This window comes from Cajanus cajan, chromosome 6, assembly GCF_000230855.2.
Source record: "Cajanus cajan strain Asha chromosome 6, NIPB_CcT2T_4, whole genome shotgun sequence".
In the NCBI taxonomy this organism is placed as follows: Eukaryota; Viridiplantae; Streptophyta; class Magnoliopsida; order Fabales; family Fabaceae; genus Cajanus; species Cajanus cajan.
This window is the reverse complement of record NC_138522.1, coordinates 14547367-14572848: the sequence shown is the minus strand read 5'-3', so window position 1 is coordinate 14572848 and position 25482 is coordinate 14547367. Positions and strand designations below refer to the sequence as shown.

Sequence of the window (25482 nt, the reverse complement as noted above, 5' to 3'; positions counted from 1 at the left end):
TTGATCAAAATTATTAAGTTCATTCATAAGGTTGAATGTTGAGTTATCTAACAAAACTTGAGTTCAAGCTTAGAGCATGTTTAACTCAACCAAGTCGACCTTAACAATAATTATATCAACTTTCAAGTATAATTATCTCAACCTCTAGTATAATCAAAGTTAAAATTTTGGCATATATCAAGTTAATAGTTTGGGGGCTTGAGGTATTTTTCTTAGCCTACACTAAACTTGTTAATAAAAATACAAAAAAGAAAAATTAATGAACTTAATTTTATATGTATCAATCAAAAATTCAAAATTAAATTTATATTTATGATATTTAAATCCTTTGAACAAGGCAAATGCCTTGAAAAGAGAAGTGTTTTAGAATTATAAATAATAGTGTTGTTATGAAAGTATTAGAACTTTTGTGTATGTTCATCTTAATTTCATAAAATATTTTTTTTTCAACTGGATGCTCAAGTTTTTAAAAGGTCGAGTTCGAATTCAACCTAAACTTGTACAAGGGTAAGTTCAAACTTGAAACTTAGTAACCATGAATGATAAAAACCAAATCAAGTCTTAATATCATAATGTTGAGATTAGACATACACTTCAAATACATCATAAAGTCATTTGTAAATATTTTAAGCTCCTTTACTTTTTCAAAGCTTAGAGCTTGACGGTTTGCGTACTATCTAAGAAGATAAGGTAACCAACTAATAGTCAATCTCATAAATAACCACCTTCTTAATAGGTAATCACCTATCCCATTAACATAAAACAAGATAAGTATAGATTGACTTTGAATTTTTTTTTAATCTTGAACTCTAATGAATCATTGACTAACTTGATCGTTGAAGTTCTGTTTACAGGTATCCAACTAGTTTTTCCAAAGAAAATTTAGAGAAGAAAATTGAAATCAAAAGAAATGAAAAAGAAAGATAAATATTAAGAACTTCATCTTAAAAAAAGAGTATAGATTCACATACTCAGATCTTATTATATTTTGGTAAAAAACAAGTTCTAAATTAATTTTAAGTTTATTTAAGTTAAAAAATACCACACCAATTCCACCTTAACAATAAAAAACCATATCTACATTTATTTTTGCGATTAAAAATACATTTATTCATATATTATGACGCATACTAAACGACTTAAAGCATTCGCCATGAGATAGAGAATGAACGAAATGGCAGGCTGAAAGTAAACGACGACGTGGAGGAAGTTGAACCTCGTCGTATCATCTGCTTCCTTCACTTCCCTTCTTTTCCTTCGCGTTCCATCTCTTCCCACTATCACCCCATTCATCCTCACACAAAATGTCGAAGCTCCTTCTACACTCTTCTCCCCTCACTACCTCCATTCACCGCTGCAACGCTTTATCTTCCGCTTTTTCCCTTCAATTCCAATGCCGATTCTCCTCTTCTCTTCTCTCTCGTCCCCACCCTCTCCGCTCCCACGCGCGAAGAGGAGGCCTTTCCCCGCGCGCATTCGATTCGTCTTCCGACGCCAAGAGCGCAGAAGAAGCAGAGGATAAAGAAGGTGCCGTTGAGAATCGGAGTGTTATGATCGCCGATGAGGATTATCCCAGTGGCGAGTTCGATTTTGAGCCGATTACCGGATGGAGAAGCTTCCTCGTGAAGCTTAAGATGCTGCTCGCGTTCCCTTGGGAGCGTGTTCGCAAGGGAAGCGTCCTCACGATGAAGCTTCGCGGCCAGGTTCGCTTCTCTGTTTTCGCAGGAAAATAGGAAATGTGTGCACTAATCGCTAGTTAACTCTGACACCTGTTGAGTGGAAGAGAGAGAAGTAGGTAAGTAGATACGCACTCCGTTTGGATGAATTTCTCCTTCAAGGAGAGAAAATTGGGGAATAAATTTTTCCATGAATTAAAACTAGGTTAAACATTAGTTAGTTAAAAATAAGATTTCAGAAAAGTAAATAGGAGATAGTTTCATGGAAAAACTTATTTCATTAAGTTCTGGATATGTTTAAATGTAGGTTTATGAGAGATATAGAGAAAGAAATAATAAATGATTCGGGTGTAGGATATGTGAAAGTATGTGCATATTATCACTCAAATAGGAAAAAAGAGCGGTGTGCAACATATTTTTTTTGGTTCATTCCTAAGGAGTATTTCTTGTGGACAAAACATCAAATAGGTAGACAACTCCTCCTAACTTGAGTTTTCTGCGCAAAAGAAAGGATTGGTTAAATGACGTGAATTCTTCGCCACTTGCACCAACTTGGGTTGGTGGTGTGCAGCATAATAACATACGGAGGTATAGAGAGAAATAAAGAGAAGGGGAAAATAAAAATAATTATAGTAGATGATATGCGGTGATAAGATCTAGGAGATAGAGAAATAATTGTTGGTGATAGAGTCTATGATGTATGTGTAGGTCTCCACAAATTGTTAAGAAAATAGCCACGTATTTGTCTTGGGAGTAATTTTAGCAGATAGTAATAGAAGTGGATATTAATAAGACATTTATGATTTTTTTCTAATTACTAATTTTTTTATTATTGAAAACTAAAGTATATTCAGACACGCAAAGTTAGGAATAAAATTTATTGAAATGATGGGAGTCCTAGACTTGTAGTAAACAGCAAAGAATGTGTCAGTATTTTGCGTTATAGAACCGCTATTTTTCATTTGATTTTAGAAACATTTGTATAAGAAAGGATGAAAATAATAGTTAGTATTTTTATTATTTCTTTTAGTATTTTTATAAATAAAATAAAAAGTAAGGTTATAATTTTATAACTAGTGATGCAAAAAACTAAATTTCTTAAACCAGATTAGTTCTAATAGTAACAAATAGTCACATACATTTCCTAAAAAGCACATATACGTCTGATATGTTTGAATTCAAAACGTTGTGTTGTTTCACATGTTTCAGATATCTGATCAAGTGAAGAGTAGGTTCTCTTCAGGACTTTCTCTGCCTCAAATTTGTGAGAACTTTTTGAAAGCAGCATACGATCCTCGTATTTCTGGGATTTATCTTCATATTGATAGTTTAAATTGCGGGTGGGGTAAAGTAGAAGAAATTCGAAGGCACATATTGGATTTCAGAAAATCAGGTAAAGCTCTGGACTTGTATTGCAGCTTTCATATGGAATAAAGAGGAATGTGGAAACATGCAAATCCAAGCAATTCTTCATATTATATGCTGTTTATAGAAACTTATATCAGAGTCAAATGAACCGGTGAAGAAATTACCAAGAAATTCTGTAAACTTACATAAGCAAGTTACATGTATGTAATTACTGATGGCTTCTATGGCTACACCCCTTCAAAACGCCAAGTTACTATTGTTTCTTGGACATTTTATCCCTTCACTGCCAATGCATATACCATGAAGTTTTAGTTCCTTGCATATTAGTTATCTTAAACCCTCTATAGAATAAAGAAAAAAGGGCTTGTTTGATTATTTTGCCAGTTTTGGGTTTTAAAAGCTGTTTTTTAAAAACAATTTTATGCTACTCACCAATTAATTTCTCACCCAAAATCTATCAAGTTTTGAAAATTGTTTTCAAAATAAGTGTTATGAAAGCAAAAAAACAAAAATAACTAAAAGATGTTTTCTCATTTTCTTACTTTTAACTTGCAAATTGGAACTGTTTTCTTAGGATGATTTCCTGTTTTCTCAAAGATGGTTGAAAAATGTAATGTGGGTAAGTAATACAGAGAGCTACTGAAGCAAGTGAGGCTGGCCATTATGGAACTGGTGAACATGATAAGCATCCCCATGGCCCTAAACACCATTGTCTGTATCAACATCCCCGATGTCATCTGGCAAGCTGGCTCCGGCACCCCTTTCTCTGCCGCCTAGATCCTTGCCTGCATCCTTTCCATTGGTGCCCCATTTAAGACTTTATTTTATTTTAGAAAACTAAAAACTATTTTTAAAATCAAACAAGCCCCTATTAATTTAAAATTCTATTTCTGTGTATGTTGCAATGGCCTTAACTAGCAGGTTTCTATAGCTGAATTCAATGTATCTTCCATTGATATGTTGGCCTATATTAATGTTTTATCCTGCTTATGAATGACATTCTTTGATAGTTGATTATGCTTGTAGGAAAATTTGTTCTGGCTTATGTCCCATTATGTCAAGAAAAGGAATATTACCTTGCGTGTGCATGTGAAGAGATATACGCCCCACCCAGTGCATACTTTTCTCTGTTTGGATTGACTGTTCAAGCCTCATTCCTCAGAGGTAAGATGATTTTTCTAATTTTCTTTTCCTTTCCTTGCATTTTTACAAATTTGACTTAAACTGGGCATCCTTGATATTTTTTCTTTTCTTAGTGTATCTCACACATGTTTGTGTGTGTCTACATATGTATATGTCTAGCAGTGTGTGTGTGAGTGTGTATATAACTGCATTAGACTCCAATTTGGTCCTTCAAAGATCATTGAACTTAAGATTGGTCCTGCATTTATTAGTTACATCATATTGGTCCTTCAATGCTGATTAATGTCACTTGTTTCATCTTTTTCTAATATCTTTTCCATCAAGTTGGCCTTTACAGTGACGTCTAATTGATCTTTTAAAGGATAAATTGCTGCTATTTAATATGTGGCCAATAAAAGGATAATGATTTAGATTGTTTGGTGGGCCAATTGGATATTTACTTTTATTTTATTTCATTTTTCTGGAGGGGGGACATAGACAGGGGTGTTGGGGCGGGGGGGGGGGGGGGGGGGGGGGGGCTGAGAGATTTCCAACCTCCCAAAAGGTCTCCTATTAGTTGTTCCCTTGGAAAAGCAATTTTGTGTGTATTATGTAACATAGATCCTATGAAGGGACTTACTGGTAAATTTCCTTTTCTATGAAGTTTAGAGAATTTTGGTACATGTCTTAATATTAAAGCCTGAATAAAAGTCTGGTACTAATATGTTATGCCTTTCTATTACATCAATAGAATAATGAAAGTCATGCTATGTTAATTTCTCACATTATTATAATGCTCAATGTCTCTAATATTTTCTTAGTTCTGGAAAAATGTTCTGTGCTGTCATGCAAATGCTGCAGATGCATGTCAGGAAATGATTGAATATTGATAAATCATTTTAATTTTTTAAATACTATGGTGGCCATAAATAAGTATAAATATGTGTATTTGATATCATTTTAATAATTATTTTCAGGTATTTTAGATAACATTGGAATTGAACCACAAGTGGAAAGGATTGGAAAATACAAAAGTGCAGGAGATCAACTAGCTCGAAGATCCATGTCTGAAGAAAATTGTGAGATGCTGACTGCATTGCTTGACAACATCTATACAAATTGGCTAGATAAAGTCTCTTCTGCCAAAGGTACATTTGCATTTGATGTTTTTGTTGAATCTTTAACCAATATATTAACTTGTGGGTTTCTGAACTTTAATACAGGAAAAAGAAGAGAAGATATTGAGAAATTCATAAATGAAGGTGTTTATCAAGTAGACAAGCTGAAAGAAGAGGGACTCATATCAAATATAATCTATGATGATGAAGTACGTAGTTATTCCTAAGTTTTGTTTTATGAGCAACCAATTTGATCTTCGATTGCTACTCCCATAGGCATAGTTGTGAGGCTAACCCTCAGCTAGGGGTGGTGACTAGTTAAAGACCTCTTCATAGTGGCAGACTTATGGTTCGGAACTTGTAATGCCATTGGTAAAGTTCACCTAGGATCACTGTATTTCCACTGTGACTAACAATTATGTTATATGATAGACTATTCATACATGTAGTTTGTCATCTTTATTAATATAATAATAGAGTAAAATGGAATCTCATCAATGATTAGTGGTGATATTTTTTAATGAAAAAATTCCTCAATATAAAGAACTTTTGTCCTGCTCACTAAAAGTTTGTTATTTTTATTGCTTCTTCATTTAACTAGTGTGGGTTTTACTGTCTTCACAGTTGGCTGTATTCATATATGTTGATAATTTATGCTGGTAAATAAATGTTTTGAAGGATGTGAATATGAAACAAAGGGTTAAAAGGATAAGAAACATTAAATGTTTTGCAGATTATTGCCATGTTGAAGGAGAAACTTGGAGTGAAATCAGATAAAGATCTGCCAATGGTGGATTACAGGTAGAAATTTTTATATATGCTTTTGAGAATGTACCATGGATTATGCTATTTATTTCAATTGGCTAAAATTTTACTTTAGAAATATCTAACTAGGGAAATTCTTATTCCATATTTTCATAAAATACACCTTCTGCCTCTTACAGGTTTCATTCCCAAATCATCACGTTACTTTCAATGTTAGCAATTTAGACTATTGTTCAAGGGGTGGTAATATTTTCTACAATCAAATAAGTCCAAATCAAACTTCCCTTTAAAAGAATCATTAATATCAATGGCTATCTTTCTTTTTTCACCCTGATTTGAGGATTATTCTGGAAACCAAGGTTCTCTCCACCTCTTTGCTTCAAAGGGGATGTTACTAGACATTAAGTTACTAATTGTTGATATGTTTGGCATGGTGCTGGTGTTATTCATTATACCATCTTTCAAATTATGTTGTTGCAACTCTAGCATTCTAATATGTAAAAAGAATGATAGTTCATTAGCTACTTTGATTTTGGAATTTTCTTTCAAGATTTGATTCATGTTATTGTAAGGTAATATTCCAAATGTAAAACAGTTTTCCTGTTGGTTACTAGCACATCCGGTACATGTGTAATTTTAAAATATTGAGTTTGATACATATACAATATGGAATTATATTGATTAATTTTAGGGGGAATTTGGAAGAGATTCCTTGGACATTATTTGAGATTATAAAAGAAACTTGTGACCTTTCTATAAGCTCTTTTGAGCTTATTTTATTAAGCTTCACAATCAAACATGTGAATAAACTCTGAAGTTTTAAGCTCTTGTATGCTTAATTAAGATCTTTAGTCTTTACTCAAACACCCTTTAATATTAAACTTAGGAAACACAAATCTACAATTAATTTTTATTTACGTTGCAGGCAACATTAATAAATATATACTGCACTAAAAAATTTCGGTTGAAATGTCTTCTTTTTGTTCAGGCATTCGGCCAGCATTTGTACCTTCTCGAGAGAACTTTTAACAAGAAAAAATAGTTATTTTTGTAGAATTAATCTTTCCCAAATTGGTGTTTGGTCAATAGATATTTTTGTGGCTTATGCTTGTATGGAATAACTTATTTTGGAGAATAATCATTTCTGTTATTTGTAGCTTTTTGAGAGAGCTTTTAAAAGCAATAAATAAATAAATAAAAAGTGATTATTCCCAGAATTAATCTTTAACAAACATGCATGTATGTAAATTAGAGTTTACGGATGACATACTATTGCTTCCTTTTTCTTTCCTACTTTTGTTGCTAACAGATGCTCCATATGATAAATAAAATATAAAAAATAATATATTTTACCTTAATATTTCTTGCATCAATTAAATACAGGAAATACTCCCGAGTTAGGAAATGGACTGTTGGAATACCAGGTGGAAAAGAACTTATAGCCATTATCCGAGCATCCGGGAGTATTAGTCGTGTAGAGAGTCAATTAAGTGTCTCTAGCTCAGGCATAATTGCAGAGAAGTTCATTGAGAAGATTCGCACTGTCAGAGGTAAACTTGACCTTGCAAATTTCCCTTTAAAATTTCAATGCAAGAGGCTGATTAAAAATGACACTTATTTGATAGAATATTATCAGGCTATTTATATTGATTATGGATGGAATTGGAAGCTGTTGTTAATGCTTCATAGATATCTTTGTTTCTAGAGTAGTATTTTTCACTAATGTCCCTATGATAAATGGGAAGGAAGCCAGGAGACTACACTTCTTTTGCAACTTTTGCTTCCAAAATGGTTTTAAAGTATGATTTTCTTCCCAATACTGCAGCATAAATTGACAAATGTAAGAACAAAAAGAATATAGTTGCAAGAACCGAGAATATATCATTTACAGGATCCCTAAATCTCTGACAGAGGCAAAGAGAGATCCTTCAGCCAGAGGAAATAAGTTAAGATATGACTTGCTGAGCCCTTTGTTCATGTGTTCCAGGATGTATATTATAGGGTTTAGTTTTGTTCGGTTCAGTAACTTGTGTATGCAACTGCAATGCAACTTATCTATTCACTTTTAGCAGCGTAAACATAAGTATAATCATGTTTTTTAGTGTCCATCAATGGTGCTGTTCCCCAAAAATGCAACCTTTGACAGTGTTGTTATTCATTATTTTAATTCACTCATGAGTGTTCATTTCCACTCAGAGTCAAAAAAATTTAAGGCTGCCGTCATCAGAATTGACAGTCCTGGAGGTGATGCTCTTGCTTCTGATTTGTAAGTTCTGGTAAAATTTCCCCACTATTTCAATTATGTTTTAAACTGCTGTTTTAATGTAATTTAATACGAAATTATTGATTTTCTTTGCATTGGTTTGATTTATAGGTGGGATAGGTCTAGATCTGATTTGTACCATGGCATAATACAATCCCTGATACATCATTGATTTATTTTTAATTGAAGCCTTTTTTTTTATATGTTTTCCCATAATAAATAACACTCATAATTATTACTCATTTAACATACAGGTGATGAACTTTTATAAGCAAAATTGATACACCAACAAGTGATGGCCTTTTATAAGAAAATTTTAACCATATAATAATATTAAAAATACTAAACTTAATGTCTAAGAATGCCAGGCAGTGGCAAGATTTTTAATGCTAAGGGAAAAGTTCCACCAGCAGCCATTTCTTATTTATCTCCCATATATAGGCAGTGCAAAAATCTGAAGCTATGTAGCAGTATACTTGCAGAGCTAGCTTAAATGTTCCACTAGAATTGGTTTTCAAATAATTATGCGACACTCTCTTCCATGCAGTCCAATTTCAGCTATTGTAGGTGTATATATTTTAAAAGCTTGATTGAATAACTTTTTAGTTAACAACAATAATTTTTTATTTGAGAGGAGTTAATCAAATCCTTTATGTAATGGTCTACTTCAATTTGAAATGTATCTCCAATTTTTGCCATGGATGACATTTTTATGCCAAGTATTTTGTTGATTTGCATGTTCAGGTGATCATATTCTGGTGCCTAAAATGTTCTTTATCTGGTGTCATGATCTGTAGGATGTGGAGAGAAATCCGGCTTTTGGCCGCTTCAAAACCAGTTGTTGCTTCAATGTCTGATGTGGCAGCAAGTGGAGGCTACTATATGGCAATGGGAGCTGATGCTATTGTCGCTGAAAGTCTTACCTTAACTGGTTCAATTGGAGTGGTCACAGGTGAAACAGTGTTTTCCTTTTTCAGTAGTTGAAAGAAAGGCTGGAAGATATAATTAACTGAAGCTAAAAATAATTTTTTTTAAAAAAAAAATCTCCATGCACATAATGGAATATTTGAAACATCTGTTCTCATCTGTATTTGTGTTACAAGATTACAATCTAAGGGGTAGTCCTGGATTCAAGTATTAGGAAACTCTTAAAACAGGCACTAAGCAAAAGTAATCTCTGTATTTTAATTTTTTTTTGGAGTAATGGTTGTTTTATCCATGTAAAATTGTGAGTTGTTGGATTTTTCCCAACTTTTAAAATCCCCAATTGTTGTTCCTCAATCTAAATCTGTTAAGTTACTTTACAGTTACTTAAAGATCTTTCTAATAGGCGTCCTAGTCATGGAACACATGGACTTTGTCCCTTGTTTGACAGATTATGATCATCATAAAGTAACTGGACAGTAACCCTAACAGACTTAGACAAAGGGACGGAAGTTTGGGTATTTAGAAAATGTGAGGGTTTTAAAAGTCAAGGCCAAAACCAAAAATTAAGAATTTTATCGGGACAAAAAACAATATTAACCCTTTTTTTCCTTTTGCCATAGACAAATGCATAAGATATCACTAGATATAATGTAGTCTTACTTGGTCATTATTGTGGCCCTGTAACTATTTTTCTTTTGATTGAAATTTCTCCAGTCTAGTTATTGATAAAAACTTCGCTAAAAATAGGAAAGGAAGTATTAGAAAATGTAAACAGTACAGAATATTTGTTTACTATGATACTATCTAAAGGAAACTATGTTCAGTGCTTTTGTAAAATAACCTATTTAAGATGAAATTTGCCTTTATACACATTAATGTCAATACTATGACATCCAACATATGTTATAAATCTCTATATGGACAAAATTGACCTGTCACATTATAAGCAATATTAAGTAAATCTATTCAACATTTTCACTGATTATTCTTATGATATTTTAGCATTTTGAACCTGTTTTAATGATGAAAAAGGTATAAGTGTGTTATTGTTTGAACGTTAATTAAATTTAACCACTTGAAATTGTAGCTGAAAGAAAATTATTCATTTAAGCTCCTGACATAATGAGATAAGACATTAATTGTAATATCATGAACAGCCAGTGCTACATTTTTTTTCTTCTATTTGGTAACCTGTAAATTTATGATATTATTGAATTAACTTTCATTTTTGCAGGAAAATTTAACCTGGGGAAACTGTACGAAAAGATAGGCTTTAACAAAGAAATTATATCAAGGGGAAGATATGCAGAGCTTCTTGCTGCTGAACAACGTCCTTTCAGGCAATATATTTTCTTCATTTCCTTGTGCTGAGATTCTAGTGGATAAGGAGAGAATAATAGATTAGGCAGTGTAATATGCCATTTGATATCTCAACAGTTAGGCACTCTCTCTTGATGGGCATTAGTTGCTACAGTATTTTGCTATTTTCTTTTCTTTGTTACATTTATTTTTGGTGAATTAAAAGATTAAAAACTGACAATAAGGACGGGTTACTCCAGTACTACCAATCAGTGTACCAGTCACATGTGGGATTCCCAAAGGCATGTTGGACTGCCTTCAGCATGTTCACTCAGAGTTTTCCCTCATGGAGGCATACTTAACTGAGGTCTCTTTCTGTTAGGGATCTCCCTTGGGAGGGATGACCACCGAGCAAGATTTCTAACCAAAGGGGAATTCAAACCTGGCACTTGGGGGTGCAAAATTTCATCTACAAACCTTTGAACTAGTTCAGCCAACCTGCATTGGCTTTCTGCAATCACTAAAAAAATCCCCATTTTGGTGAGGAAAGGGCCATATCAAGATAAGCTTTAGTTGGATCCCATAATATCTTTAATTCTTCACTCCAATTATTGGGAATGTTAACTCAGCTAAGAAATTGACAGTGATGGACTTCAGATAATATCTGGCATGGATTGCCGTGTACTGATGGATGTAGTTGACACTTGACAGTGGTAGCAATTGTAGGGTTCCCTTTCCATGTTCTCTGGAAAGAAGGATCAAAGCATCCCTGAATGTTCCTTGATATTTGAGAGCAATTATTGCTAGGAAAACCCACTGAACATTGAACAGTCTCACTATCTTTTACCATCTAGGCACTGAATAATAAGCCCAGGGTTTCTACCGCCATTTATGAACTAAATTTCTTTTCGCCATTACATATTTTATAGATGGCCTCTACAAGGTTGTTATTTTTCTGTTGTAAGCTGTATCAGACTAACTACATATTTGACTTCTGTGATAGACAAATATGAACATTTTCAATTTTCTTGTTTTGATACAGGCCAGATGAAGCAGAGCTATTTGCCAAATCTGCTCAGCATGCTTATAAACAATTTCGAGACAAGGCAGCTTTGTCCAGATCAATGGCTGTATGTTTTAAATTTAACAAGCTAATTCCCATGCTTTTTGTTCATCCTTGCAGATCTTTGTAACAGGCTCACAGCTAGTTTTAATGTCAATAGGTAGAAAAGATGGAGGAAGTTGCACAGGGAAGGGTTTGGACCGGTTACGATGCAGCTTCACATGGTTTAGTTGATGCTATTGGTGGCCTTTCTCGAGCTATTGCCATAGCAAAAATGAAGGCTAATATACCTCAAGACGATCAGGTTGGTTTGAGACCTTTTAACTTTTGCAGTATGGATGTTGTACTTGAGAAGTATAGATGCATAACATGGTGATCATGCTTGAGCTTTGCCAGGTTACTCTTGTGGAGATCACAAGACCTAGCCCTTCTCTACCCGAGATTTTATTAGGCGTAGGGAATTCCCTCGTTGGAGCTGACAGAACCATTAAGGAACTGCTACAGGGATTAGCATTTTCTGAAGGAGTTCAAGCTCGGATGGATGGAATCATGTTTCAGACATTGGAAGAGTATCCTTTTGGAAACCCCATTTTGTCAATAATAAAAGATTACCTCAGTTCCCTCTAGTTGTCAATAGTTCATTTCAATCATTTTGTCTCGATTTTTAGTTTTATAGTTTTCCTGTATTGTTCCTAGTTTCGAGGTTGTCTGAAGGGGTAATAGATGAGGAAGGTCTCCTTCGTATCTCGTGTTACTTGTCCTTGTTCCTTCCATGTCTCCCTCGCAACCCTTGTACATGAATGATGTAAAGTTGTAAAGTTCAAAGCATAGTTTTACACATCAACTTAGACGGAAATTCGTGTCCACTGCGTGCTGGCGGTTTTCATCTTTCCTATCCCTGCGATCTTTAAAGCCTTCATTTTACTGTGCATTTAAACAAAAATTTAAAAGGTCATGCTGGTTCTGTTTGTTTTTTTATATTTTTTTTCTTCTCAAAGCTAATCTCTTTTAGAATGAGATTTTGAGGAATGCCTATAACCGTTCAACTTGACCACATAATTCTTAGACATTTTTTGTGAGGGTTACCAAGTCTTTTGCAAAATGGGCTTCACAATAGTGTTGATAATAATAATAATAAAAAAAGTAGTATTATTTGTTCTTGAAACAAGTTATGATCAATTCGTTTTTACATGAACGCCGCCACTTCGTAGAGGTGTTGTCTTTTGTTGGATTATGTGGTTTGTGTAAGGTTGCTCATGCTACAATAAGTAAAATTTTAAATCATGGTTTTATGCTCTTTAGCAAGGTCTGATGATGAGAATTTTTCTTTAGTTATTTAGGTAAACAATTTCTAGTATGAAGGACTACATCAAACTATGCAATGTTTTAAATCAATTATTTTTAGGAACTCAGTGAAATTAAAAAAAAAAAGGACTAAAAACACTTGATCCAATTTATAATAAATAAATACTTTTGAATATATAAAATATAATATGTTGAAAAAACAAATTATATTTTAAATATATGATAGACCATTTATTTTATCAGTTATTTTTAGCTGTTGATTATTTCCTTTAAAAATATCCCTCTCTATAGGAATGACAAATTAATTTGTATCTCATCTCGACTTTGACGAGAAATACCCGGTTTGACCGGATATGAGTACAGGTACAGGTAAAATTTGATATATTAAATCGGGTATGGGTATATACTTACCCGTCCCGTACCCATTCCTGTCTCGTATCTGTCCCCGTCCCCATCATTGTCCCCATCTCCGGTTAAATATATTTACCCCCGATTTAATTGTGTTAAAGAATTTTAATATTTAATTATGTGTGATTATTTATTATAATGTGAAATATTTATAGTTGTTTAATTATTAAGAAGTCTCTTGAGTAAAATATGAAATAGAGAAATAACCTAATTATAATTATAATATAATGAAAAAATAATTTAAAAATATTTTGTATTTTTTTTGTAAAAAAAATGACAGGTACAGGTATACCCAATACACGACAGGGATAAGGATGAGACGAAAACTATATACGTGACAGGTACGTGTATGAGGATGGTAATGAGTTTGAGTCGTGGGGACGGGGACAAGTATCGTGAAACTTGTAACCGACTCGCCTGGTTGTCATCCCTACCTCTTTATATAAATTGGAATATTTGTTTTAAATAAAGACGTTTTTAGGAATCCTTATTTATTAGAAGTGCTCTTTTAGTAATTTTTATTCAACAAAAGTATTTATTGGAAAATTTCTTAACATCATATTTATTTTAATCTATCATTTTTGTTGTTTCAAAATTTTAATGTTTTTTAAAAAAATTATCAATAGTTGAAAATAGTATTATATCACTATAAATTATTTATCAAAAATAAAAATATAATTTATATGATAAAATATTTATTTATTATGAATATTAATTAAAATACAATATATATATATATATATGTATATATATATTCAAAATTTTATTTATTATAATTTTTGGACATAAAATAAAAATACATCTCGTGTATTTCACATATTAAAATATCAGTTGAAAATAAATTGGAAGAAAATGTATTAAAATATCAATTAAAAATAAATTCAAAAAAATGTAAATCATACATTGAAAGAGATAAAATATTAAGAAAAATATTTAAAAAAAGTTCTCATTGGAAGAAAATAATCTAATAGAAGATAAAATGTAAAAATTAAAAAAAGATTATTCTAATATATATATATATATATATATATATATATCTAAGATTTAAATATTGTTTATTTATGAATCAAAATAAGTATTTTAGTTTATTTTTAATTAAAAATTGCAACTACTTTATAATTTGAAATTTAAAAATATTTCGTGAAATTCAAATGAAAGATGTAAATAAAAAATAAAAAAATTATGACATTAAATACCAAAGACATTAAGGGGGTGTATTGGTTTAGGATTTCATAGAATTTTAAAAGATTTTTTTTGAGTAAAAAAGTCTATTGGTATTCAATCAGGATTTTATGTCACTTAAAAACAATCTAGTGGTATTCAATCAGAATTTTCAAGATTTTTTAAAGAGTCCATTAAAATCCATTGGTATTCATTTGAGACTTTTTACAACTTAAAAATAATCCATTGGTATTAAAAAATATAGGGATTTTAAAGGATTGTTATATTAGAGGGATTTTGATGAACTTTTTAGTAGTATCTACAAATACCAAATTCATAAAACAATCACATCCAAACCCATAAGATTTTGGAGGATTGTTTGAAGTGACTTTTCAAGTGCTTCAAAAATTTCCAAGTGAGTTTTTCATTTTTTTTTTCTATGCTCATGTCTTCTCCATTTTTTTTTTCTCTTGTTAATAATACTACACTACTACTTATATATAATATTGTACTACTGTTCCCATTCTATTCTCCTATTTGGTGAAACTTCTATACGTAAATGATAGTATTATTAACTTGTTCTATTTTTCTCTCCATTCTCTTTAATTGACTTGCTCTATTTTGGTCTATTTAATTGAGATTGTTCCTCAGTTATATAACACAGAAAACACTTGAAATTTTAACTTTTTTTATAACACGCGTCAAGAAAAGGGAAAGCTAATATATATATATATATATATATATATATATATATATATATATATATATATATATATATATATATATATATATATAAAGATGAATTTGAGTTAGGATTTTTGTAAGTAGAATGAGATAAGAATGAATCTTAGTTGGGGGAAGAACCCTCTCAGCACAAACTGTGATCTCTCTCCCTCTCTTAAATTTATTATTATTATCCTTCCCCTTTTATGACTCAACAATTTTTATTTTTTTTTACTATGAATTTTATTTTTTTTAATTTTTATATTATGAAATTAGGATTTTTTATATTTTAAAAAAGAAAATTAACATAAGACACGAGTGAATAATTAAAAAATTATTTTGTACCTGTAACAAATTTCATAAAAAATGATTTTTTTCTCACTATTTTTTTTAATCATTTATAAAATTTAAATAAAATATTTTAAATCACAAATTATAAAAAAATTGAAATGTTGTTTAGAATATTTTTTAGCATATGTGGGTGTTAGTACCAGAAAATGAATTCGGAGATACTCGAAATACAGGGGTGCTCGAAATCTTAGGTGATCGAAAAATGGCAGAGAAGTTTCTAAAGAAGGCATATGAAGCTTGAAGAGAATCAAGAGATACGCGAAGACATTTTTCGTGAAACTCTCGAAATCCTCGAACCAGGAAGGATGCTCAAGGAAAGGGCTCACAGCCTCGCAACCTCTCGAAGTACAAGCAAAATCAGGAAACATTCAAGTATAGTTTTCGTTGGTTACTCGAAATCCCAAGAATCCGGACATACACGAATACACTTCGTAACCTCTCAAAATGGAGAACTTAAAAGGAGACACGATTTAAGAGCGGTTGAAGTAACATGGGATAAGTGTCAAAGGCTGCAGAACGGTTTGGGGAAGTTAAATGAGCGGTTCCAGAAGTTATCCAAAGACGTGCCCAGGAATAAGCCACTATGTGGAAGTTTAGGACAGTTATGCATTTCCGGGACACGTCAGAAACAGTTACCTTTCCCAAATCTTTGTCTATAAATTAAACGAGTCATGTTCGTAGCAAAGGGTCAGAAATCTAATTCCCACAATTCTCACACGCACTCCTCGCCGGCGCACAAGGCACAACGTGCATACGAGACAACTTTGGGTACGATTTCTCGACCACTTTTCTTTTCCTTTTTTAGGAGTAGCGTAGCATAGCGTAGCATAGCATAATCTAGTCTAGTGTAGTGTAGTCACTCTGAACATGTTTCGTTATCCTTACGAATTGTAATTCCGTTACCATTTAATGAAGGATATGATTTCTGCAGTCAATATACATGTCATTTGTTCGATTCACGTTAATTATTATATGCATGAAATTGATTGTACAATTAGCATAGATCTTCTGATGTGCTGAAACAAGCATAGATCTCCTGAAGTGCTAAAACTGGCATAGATCTTCTAACGTGCTCGAAATAGTGAGCATAGATCTTCTGATGTGCCAAACCAGCATAGATCTTCTGAAGTGCTCGAAACACTAAGCATAGATCTTCTGACGTGCTGAAACAACACCCTAAATTAACTCTATTCGCTGCTTGTACGATTTTATTTTCTGTCGCTGAAAGTCTTCGATTCTGTCATGTCACGAACACCACAAATTGAAATGTGAACTCGTGCTAGTTCGAACAAAAAGAACCTACGAACGAAATCCCCTACAAACAGTGAGACTACATAACTTTCTTCGTAAAGAATATCATTATGATGAATTTTCAATTGAAGTGATGGACGAACCTTCATCTTCAACATTACTAGTTAATGAAAATCATAATTTTGAGCCTATTATTAAAACACAAGAACAAGAACGACAAGATACTAATGTTTGGAAAACTAGTAGAGCTATGAATATGTGGGTGAATTCTATTTAGAACGACATGATATACGAAAAAATATTATTTTTATTTATCCAGACATCATTGTTTTTTTATTATTTTTATATTTGACTCTTTTTAAAATTTGAATGTATGAAAAAAAATCTTGAATTCTTATCCTATTTCAAAAATTTATGAAACTCTACAAAGTCTCGCAGAATCCATTAAAATCCTAACTTAAAAGTCTTGCATAATCCATTAAAATCTTGATTGAAAGTCTTGTGGAATCCTACAAAATCTTAAAAGTCATGAAAATCTTGCAAAAATTTTTAAAATTCACAGAACTTTTTTCAACTAAAAAAGTCTTTTAAAATCCTAATCCAATACACCCCCCTAAATCCCGATGGGAGTTGAAGTAATAAGCACGTCATTTGCACTAAAATATAAACTAATAAATATTTTTGTGAAAATCAATATTTCTTAAATAAATATTTATTAAAATTTAAATATTTGAATAATTATAAAAGAGAAAAATGGCCCTCTTAAAAAACACTAGAAAATTATTATTATTAAAAAATATTACAGTAAATTTTACATTATTTTATTTTTATTATTTACTGTCCATCAAATACTACACATTATTATTATTATTATTATTATTATTATTATTATTATTATTATTATTATTTTTTGTAATTTAACCATGTATCGTACATTATTGTACTTAAAATGGACTCAAAGTATTATTTGATAATTTTAGATTTTATTTAAAAAAAAATGTTTCATAATGTGACAAACTATCACTAAATTATTGTTTATAATTCTGATCAAAATTAAATTAATAAATATAAATTAAAATATACTTTTTTTTAGTCCTTCTACAATTTTTAAATTTAAATTTTATTCTTATAGAATATTTTAATTTTATCTTCTAATTTTAAGATATTCCACTTTTAATTTTTAAAGTGATTATAGTTTACATTTAATTATGATTATAAACTTTCACGAAATACATTTTGTTTTGGAGATCAAATATGAGATATTTCTGGATTAAAAAAAAGTGAGATATTTTTAAATTATAAAGATAGAAATAGGAAAAAAAAATTATTTAAAGATTTGAGACTGAATTTCAAAATGACCGTAGAAAAAAATAGACTTAAATATATTTTTAGTCCATTAAATTTAAAATTATTATTTTTAGTCATGTAATTTTTAAAAATATTGTTTTAGTTCTTCAAGTCATTAATAACTTGTATGAGTGTAACTAATTAAGACAGATATGCAATATCAGTTGAACTTAACATATTAAACAACTACTAACATAATATTTTTATTAACAAGGTTAGTAGAAAAAAAAATAGACTTAAACATATTTTTAGTTCTCCAAATTTAGAATAAATTTATTTTTGATTTCTCAAATTTAAAATTGTTATTTTTAGTCATATAATTTTTAAAAATCTTATTTTAATCATTCAGGTCATTAATAATATGTTTGAATGCATCAAATTGAAACAGTTATGCAATATTAGTTGAGTTTAACAAATTGGGACAATGACTAATATGATGTTTTCATTTATTAATCTGTAATAAGCAGATTTTATATGATAATATTGGATAAATTTCTTAACAAAATTAAAGTATAAATAATAAAGCAAGATTTTTTAAAATTCCAAAAACTAAAAAAGAATAATTTTAAATTTGATAAACTAAAAATAATAAATGAACTAAAAGATATTTAAGAGAAAAAAAAAACCCCATAAATATATCATGTTACAGTCAGACTTAACCGTGGTTTGTGTTTATCAGCTGCATGGCTAACGAATTTCTAACTACCGTTCAAATTCTAGCGCACTGAAACTATAGTCTGGTAATGGCTTCTGTGGCACCACCACCTCTCTCATGCCATCACCCTCACAAACTCCTCTTTCATCACAGAAGCACTTCCCCCACACGTGACCATAACAACAACCCTTTTCCTTCTTTCACGGTTCCAAAATCTTCCCTTTCTCCCCCAACAACACACAAAACGCACCGTATTTCTCCCACCAAATCACACTCACCCCAACCCTTTCTGCAACGCCTACACAATCTCTGCGACTCCGGGAACCTCAACGTTGCCCTCAACCTCCTTCACTCACACTCCCAAAACGGCGCCGTTTCCTCTCCGCACATTCGAGAAGCTATCGGCCTCTTACTACGAGCATGTGGCCACCACAAAGACATCGAGGTTGGGCGAAAACTTCACGCTATGGTCTCCGCCTCGCACCATTTCCGCAACGACGTCGTTCTCAGCACTCGCGCTATCGCCATGTACTCCTCGTGTGGGTCCCCCGCGGACTCTCGCTCCGTCTTCGACGCCGCGACCCAAAAGGACCTGTTCCTCTACAACGCGCTTCTCAGCTGCTACGCGCGAAACGCGCTTTTCCGCGACGCGGTTTCGCTGTTCCTCGAATTGCTTTCCGCGGAGCTCGCGCCGGACAACTTCACGTTCCCCTGCGTCGCGAAGGCGTGCTCGGGGCTCGCCGACGCCGCGCTCGGCGGAGCGGTTCATGCGCTCGCGCTGAAGGTTGGTCTTTTCTCCGACGTGTTTGTGGGGAACGCGTTGATTGCAATGTATGGGAAGTGCGGGTTCGTGGAGAGTGCGGTCAAGGTGTTTGTGACAATGCCGCAGAGGAACTTGGTGACGTGGAACTCGATGATGTGTGCGTATTCGGAGAATGGGGGTTTTGGAGAGTGTTGTGGTTTTTTGAAGGGAATGTTGAGTGAGGGAGAAGGTTTGGTGCCTGATGTTGCTACGATGGTGACGGTGATTCCTTCGTGTGCTGCACTTGGGGATTTGAAAATGGGAGTGGTTCTTCATGGTTTGGCTTTTAAAATTGGCGTTAGTGAGGAAGTGATGGTGAATAATTCCCTTGTGGACATGTATTCCAAATGTGGTTGCTTGAGGGAGGCGCGAGTTTTGTTTGATATGAATGGTGGGAAGAGTGTTGTTTCTTGGAATACTATGATTGGGGGATACTCCAAGGAAGGGGATTTTGGTGGAGCGTTTGAGCTGCTGCGAGATATGCAGAGGGAAGAGGGGGTCAAGGTGAATGAGGTGACGGTGTTACATGTTCTGCCAGCGTGTTCGGAAGAGCTTCAGCTGCTGAGCTTGAAGGAAATTCATGGTTATGCTTTCAGGCATGGATTTCAGAATGATGAATTGGTGGCCAATGCTTTTGTTGCTGCTTATGCGAAGTGCAGTTCGCTGGATTGTGCTGAGCGTGTCTTCTGTAGTTTGGAAGGAAAAACTGTGAGCTCTTGGAATGCATTGATTGGTGCTCTTGCTCAAAATGGTTTTCCCAGAAAGGCTTTAGATTTGTACCTTGTGATGATGAATTCTGGGTTGGATCCTGATTGGTTTACAATTGGTAGCCTTATTTTAGCTTGTGCACACTTGAAATTCCTTCGGTGTGGCAAAGAGATTCATGGTTTTATGTTGCGGAATGGTTTAGAGTTGGATGAATTTATCGGGATATCGTTGCTGTCACTTTATGTTAGGTGTGACAATATGTTACCAGCGAAGTTAATTTTTGATAAGATGCTAAATAAAAGTTTAGTATGCTGGAATACAATGATTACTGGTTTTTCTCAGAATGAACTTCCCTGTGAAGCCCTTGATACATTTCGGCAAATGCTTTTGAGTGGGATTAAGCCTCAAGAGATTGCTGTAATGGGTGTTCTTGGGGCTTGTGCACAGGTGTCAGCATTTCGGCTGGGGAAAGAAGTTCACTCCTTTGCACTCAAAGCTCATCTCTCGGAGGACACCTTTGTTACTTGTGCATTAATAGACATGTATGCTAAATGTGGATGCATGGAACAATCTCGGAACCTTTTTGACAGGGTGAATGAGAAGGATGAAGCACTATGGAATGTTATAATTGCAGGATATGGAATTCACGGGCATGGGCTGAAGGCTATTGAGCTGTTTGAATTAATGCAAAATAAAGGCTGCAGGCCAGATTCCTTTACATTTCTGGGAGTGCTAATTGCATGTAACCATGCTGGCTTGGTAACAGAAGGATTAAAATATCTCGGCCAGATGCAGAGTTTCTATGGCGTAAAGCCAAAGTTAGAGCATTATGCATGTGTGGTGGATATGCTTGGTCGGGCAGGACATCTGAATGAAGCTATAAAACTTGTAAATCAGATGCCAGATGAACCAGATTCAGGAATATGGAGTTCATTGCTCAGTTCCTGTAGGAATTACGGGGATTTAGATATTGGAGAGGAAGTTTCCAAAAAGTTATTAGAGTTGGAACCAGATAAAGCTGAGAATTATGTATTACTATCAAACTTTTATGCAGGATTAGGAAAATGGGATAAGGTGAGAAAGGTACGGCAGAAAATGAAGGAGAATGGACTTCATAAAGATGCTGGCTGTAGTTGGATTGAAATAGGAGGAAAGGTTTATAGATTTGTTGTTGGTGATGGATCACTTTTGGAATCAAAAAAGGTTCAGCAGGCTTGGATTCAATTGGAGAAAAAAATAAGCAAAATTGGATATAAACCTGACACAAGTTGTGTGCTCCATGAACTGGAAGAAGAGGAAAAGATTAAGATACTAAAGAACCATAGTGAGAAGCTTGCAATTTCTTATGGTCTATTAAATACGGCTAAAGGTACAACTTTGAGGATTTGCAAAAATCTACGGATATGTGTAGATTGTCACAATGCAATTAAATTAGTATCAAAGGTTGTTGAACGAGATATTATTTTAAGGGACAACAAGCGCTTTCATCATTTCAAAAACGGATTTTGTACTTGTGGAGATTACTGGTAGTTGGGGGATTGTGTTAGTTTTTGTGTTAGTTTTTCATGAATGAAGGACTTCATTGAACATCAATGGAGTTCTAAAGAACTGTTTTTGCTTATCTTCCACATTACAAACACAAAGTACATATGTGCAATCCAATTCTATTGAATTATCCGTTGCATTATTACCGACAGGAAAAATGAGTCATGTAGGATTTATTCCTAGTTTGTGACTTGTAAATAACTACCCTCATAGTGAACTCAGGTGAATATTTTTCATTGTATATACAAGTGATTGCTTAGTGTACCAACTTGATCGAAGACATGAACTCGACCATATATGATACCAAGTTAGTAACATGAACTCAGCTATATATGTTATCAAGTTAACATACGAATCTCTATTGATAACCAGAGAACACATACGATTAGGTTGACATATCAACTCAATACTTATACCAAAAAGGTAATAGTCACAAAAGGCAGTCTAATTGCATGTCAATCATGACGATTATAAAATTAATATAAACAGACGATTACGATTAATAGAGAGAGGTATGTATAACATAATGGGCAAAGATATCAAAAAATATTAGATTAACTTGATCAAAGGAGTCCATTTTGTAGGTACCTTCCCCGCTTGGAGCAAGGAATAGAGACCATATCATCTTATATCAAACTACAAGAGTAGAGGAAGATCTTACTGGATAATCTCATCTGCCTAGCTATTTCCAATAAGAACATATTAGTGTCCACCATGGGGCCAAAGTAAACTTTCCTTCGATCACTTATGGTTTCAACTCGAAGTCATACAAGAAGTGTGATGGGAGCAATAAAACAAGGTACACCAAGAATGGAGGACAACTCAACACTACGGCCTTTTCTTGAGCAAGTTGAACTCATGCAACAACAAAACATGAAAACTTTAAAGACTGTGCATCGCAAGCATGAAGCCGATCTTCACACACTACATATCAAGAACGAGCATATCTAAGCCCAACTTCAACAACAACATCCACAAAATGAAGCAAGTCATCATTATTAAGAGGAGGAACATCATCTTTCTTCTTTAGCACATACACATCACTCTGTGAATGAAGCTACACACGCACCATCCCAACACCATTAAGGCCATCTAGTAGTTTAATGAGACTCTTTTGTTGATGGTATAATGGAAGTCCCCCTTCCATTAGGTTGGAAACCACTCAACATTGAGAATTATGATGGGACATTAGATCTTGATGAACACATAGATGCCTACATCACTCAGATGAATCTATTCACAAATGAAGATGCTCTTATATGTTGTGTTTGCCTTACTTCATTGAAAGGATTAGCACTAAATTGGTATACCTAGTTGCCCTAAGATTTATTGAAAACTTTGAAACCTTGGGGGTAACGATTCACCGCTCGATATGCTACAAGTTGACCTCATCATATCACCTCAACAACCCTTGCCAACTTGCGACGAGGAGATGATGAGTCCTTAAGGAAGTTTATGGAACACGTTTCAAGCTTATCCATAAAGATTCGTAACCTTAACCTTGAGGTTGCTCTACATTCCATGAACATGGCACTCAAACTAAGACCATTTGTAGATAGTCTATGTCGCAGACAACCTGCTAACATGGATGAACTCCATGCACGAGCGACTGGGTACATTCAAATGGAGGAACATGTCGAGTTTAGAGAAAAATTTCAAAGAGGAACATCTAGTAGAGGTGATTTTGAGCATAAGGACAAGTTGAAAGTATCTAAAGAAGTCCAATTTAAGAAACTTCGTCAAGAACAAGGTCCAAGGTCAAGGACAAATGAATGTTGGACGTTGAAAGATTGCATTAAAGAGTTGATCCAAGTGAAACAACTTGCTCATTAAGCCTAACGATCTCAACCGCACCGAGGAGGTTACTAAGGATAAGGTCGAGGTCGTGGGCATGGTAGATGTCAACAAATCTGGTCAAATCAACCATCAAGAGAACAACAAATCACTACTAACACAGAATGATAAATCGGTGAACAAAACAAAAATAGTACCAATCTTTGTGGTGTAATCAACACCATCGTTAGAGGATTTGCAAGAGGAGGCACAATCAATTCAGCCTAAAAAAGACATTTACGAAACATTCACAATATTAGTTCCATGGCTAATGCTTCTAACCAATCTACACCACCAATCACATTCACCAATGATGACTATGCTGGTGTTTGTTTAAACTAAGATGATTTAATGGTGATTGTTGCTAAACTGACAAATTAGGAACTGCAAAAAACACTTATTGATCAAGAAAGTTTGACTTATGTGCTTTATTGGCCAACTTTCTTGAAGTTGGATATTCTGCATACTCTCATCCAATCATATACAAAAACTTTAATTGGTTTTCAAGGTGAACGAGTACATACTCGTGGCTATGTGGATTTATTAACAATTTTTGGACCACCACCCAATGCACGAAGAAAACTCAATCACTATGCAGTGTGTACCTTAATTAACCTGCTACTCCAAGCCACTACTAAAGAAGGGCTCAATTACGAGGCCATTGTGAAAGTGGTGATCTTGTTCAACTTGTCTTAGAGAACCAAACACCTTAGACATGACAACTTGAAGAAAAGAAACATTGTCTTTGAGTTTTGCCTTGTGTTGGAGCACTTGTTTGTTGCACTCCAGCAAGTAAATGATTTTTTTTCTAAGATTTGATGATTCAATGCTTGAAGATGATTGAATTGACATTGAAGGGACTCAACTTATTATTATTATTATTATTATTATTATTTTGCATTTAGGACACTGATTCTCAATTTAAGAACATCCTCTTCTTCTTTCGGTCTTCAAAGAAAGCCTTATCTTCTTCGTCATTATCATCACTACCATCGTTGTTGTTGTTGTTTGATGACGTGTTGGGATTGTTGGAACGGTGCATCTTGGAGTAGTAGAATGGAATACATTGCAGCCCTTCATTTTGGGTTGGAGAAAGATTGCTAGAGGCGGCATAATTTGGTAGCTCCATGATATGGAGTTGAGAGAGAGAAAATGGGGTTGTAGGTTTTGTGGTGGAGATATTTAATGCAAAGGTAGCAGACAAAGGAGATTTTTGGCACATATGTATGTTGTTTTATTATTGGTTTTTCTACTTAAGTTGGGAGTCACGAATGATGGTGGCTGTGTATATTTGGAAAGTTAAGAATACATACATAAATATCAAGAATAGTAATTAACGGATAACGGTTGACAATTCTTTCTAAGCAAGTTTTATTTAAAGGGTACCAATGTCCTCTCTAACAAGGACCATTTACTTAGTGCCATATGTAATTTTTAACTTGACTTGTTAATTTATGACAAGTTTCAACTTCTGTAGATTACTCCCTCCTAAAACAATTAAAATATAATAAAATTTAGTTTTGGATAAGTAGTCCCTCCTCAGACATGATACCAAATACAAGGAATCATTCGTGTTTGTCTGTTTGATCGTTCGTTTCTCCTAACCCTAGTGTTCTATTATCTTTTTGTGAACCAAAAACGTAAAGTTCGTCATTCATCAATCCATAGAAGTTGTTATCTTTTTTGGATGGTTCTTTAAGGTCGTGGTTGGTGCACAAAATTCCATTAGAGACAGACTTGCCAAAGTTTCATAAAAGGGATTTTTGCTTCATTCGTATCAGTTTCATCTTCG

At 33.5% G+C, this 25482-nt stretch overlaps 2 protein-coding genes across 2 annotated transcripts; both read left to right on the top strand.

The window, feature by feature from the left end:
- Positions 1-1135: 1135 nt before the first annotated feature.
- Positions 1136-12467, top strand: LOC109818230 (serine protease SPPA, chloroplastic). Its single transcript, XM_020383661.3, has 13 exons — positions 1136-1703; positions 2886-3069; positions 4071-4208; positions 5144-5314; positions 5390-5493; positions 6018-6085; positions 7433-7599; positions 8246-8315; positions 9110-9264; positions 10474-10579; positions 11581-11668; positions 11762-11905; positions 11998-12467. The coding sequence occupies exons 1-13, from the start codon at positions 1305-1307 to the stop codon at positions 12226-12228; spliced, it is 2025 nt and encodes a 674-aa protein (XP_020239250.1). The 5' UTR covers positions 1136-1304; the 3' UTR covers positions 12229-12467.
- A 6335-nt stretch (positions 12468-18802) lies between these two features.
- Positions 18803-21987, top strand: LOC109818232 (Pentatricopeptide repeat (PPR) superfamily protein). Its single transcript, XM_020383664.3, has one exon. It carries the CDS (start codon positions 18891-18893, stop codon positions 21840-21842), a length of 2952 nt encoding a protein of 983 aa, XP_020239253.2. The 5' UTR covers positions 18803-18890; the 3' UTR covers positions 21843-21987.
- The last annotated feature ends 3495 nt before the right edge of the window (positions 21988-25482 follow it).

Coding starts and splice junctions, on each gene's coding strand:
- LOC109818230 (XM_020383661.3), top strand. CDS start 1,305: ATGTCGAAGCTCCTTCTACACTCTTCTCCCCTCACTACCTCCATTCAC. Junction 8,316..9,109: donor GATGCTCTTGCTTCTGATTT/GTAAGTTCTGGT, acceptor CATGATCTGTAG/GATGTGGAGAGAAATCCGGC. Junction 10,580..11,580: donor GCTGAACAACGTCCTTTCAG/GCAATATATTTT, acceptor GTTTTGATACAG/GCCAGATGAAGCAGAGCTAT.
- LOC109818232 (XM_020383664.3), top strand. CDS start 18,891: ATGGCTTCTGTGGCACCACCACCTCTCTCATGCCATCACCCTCACAAA.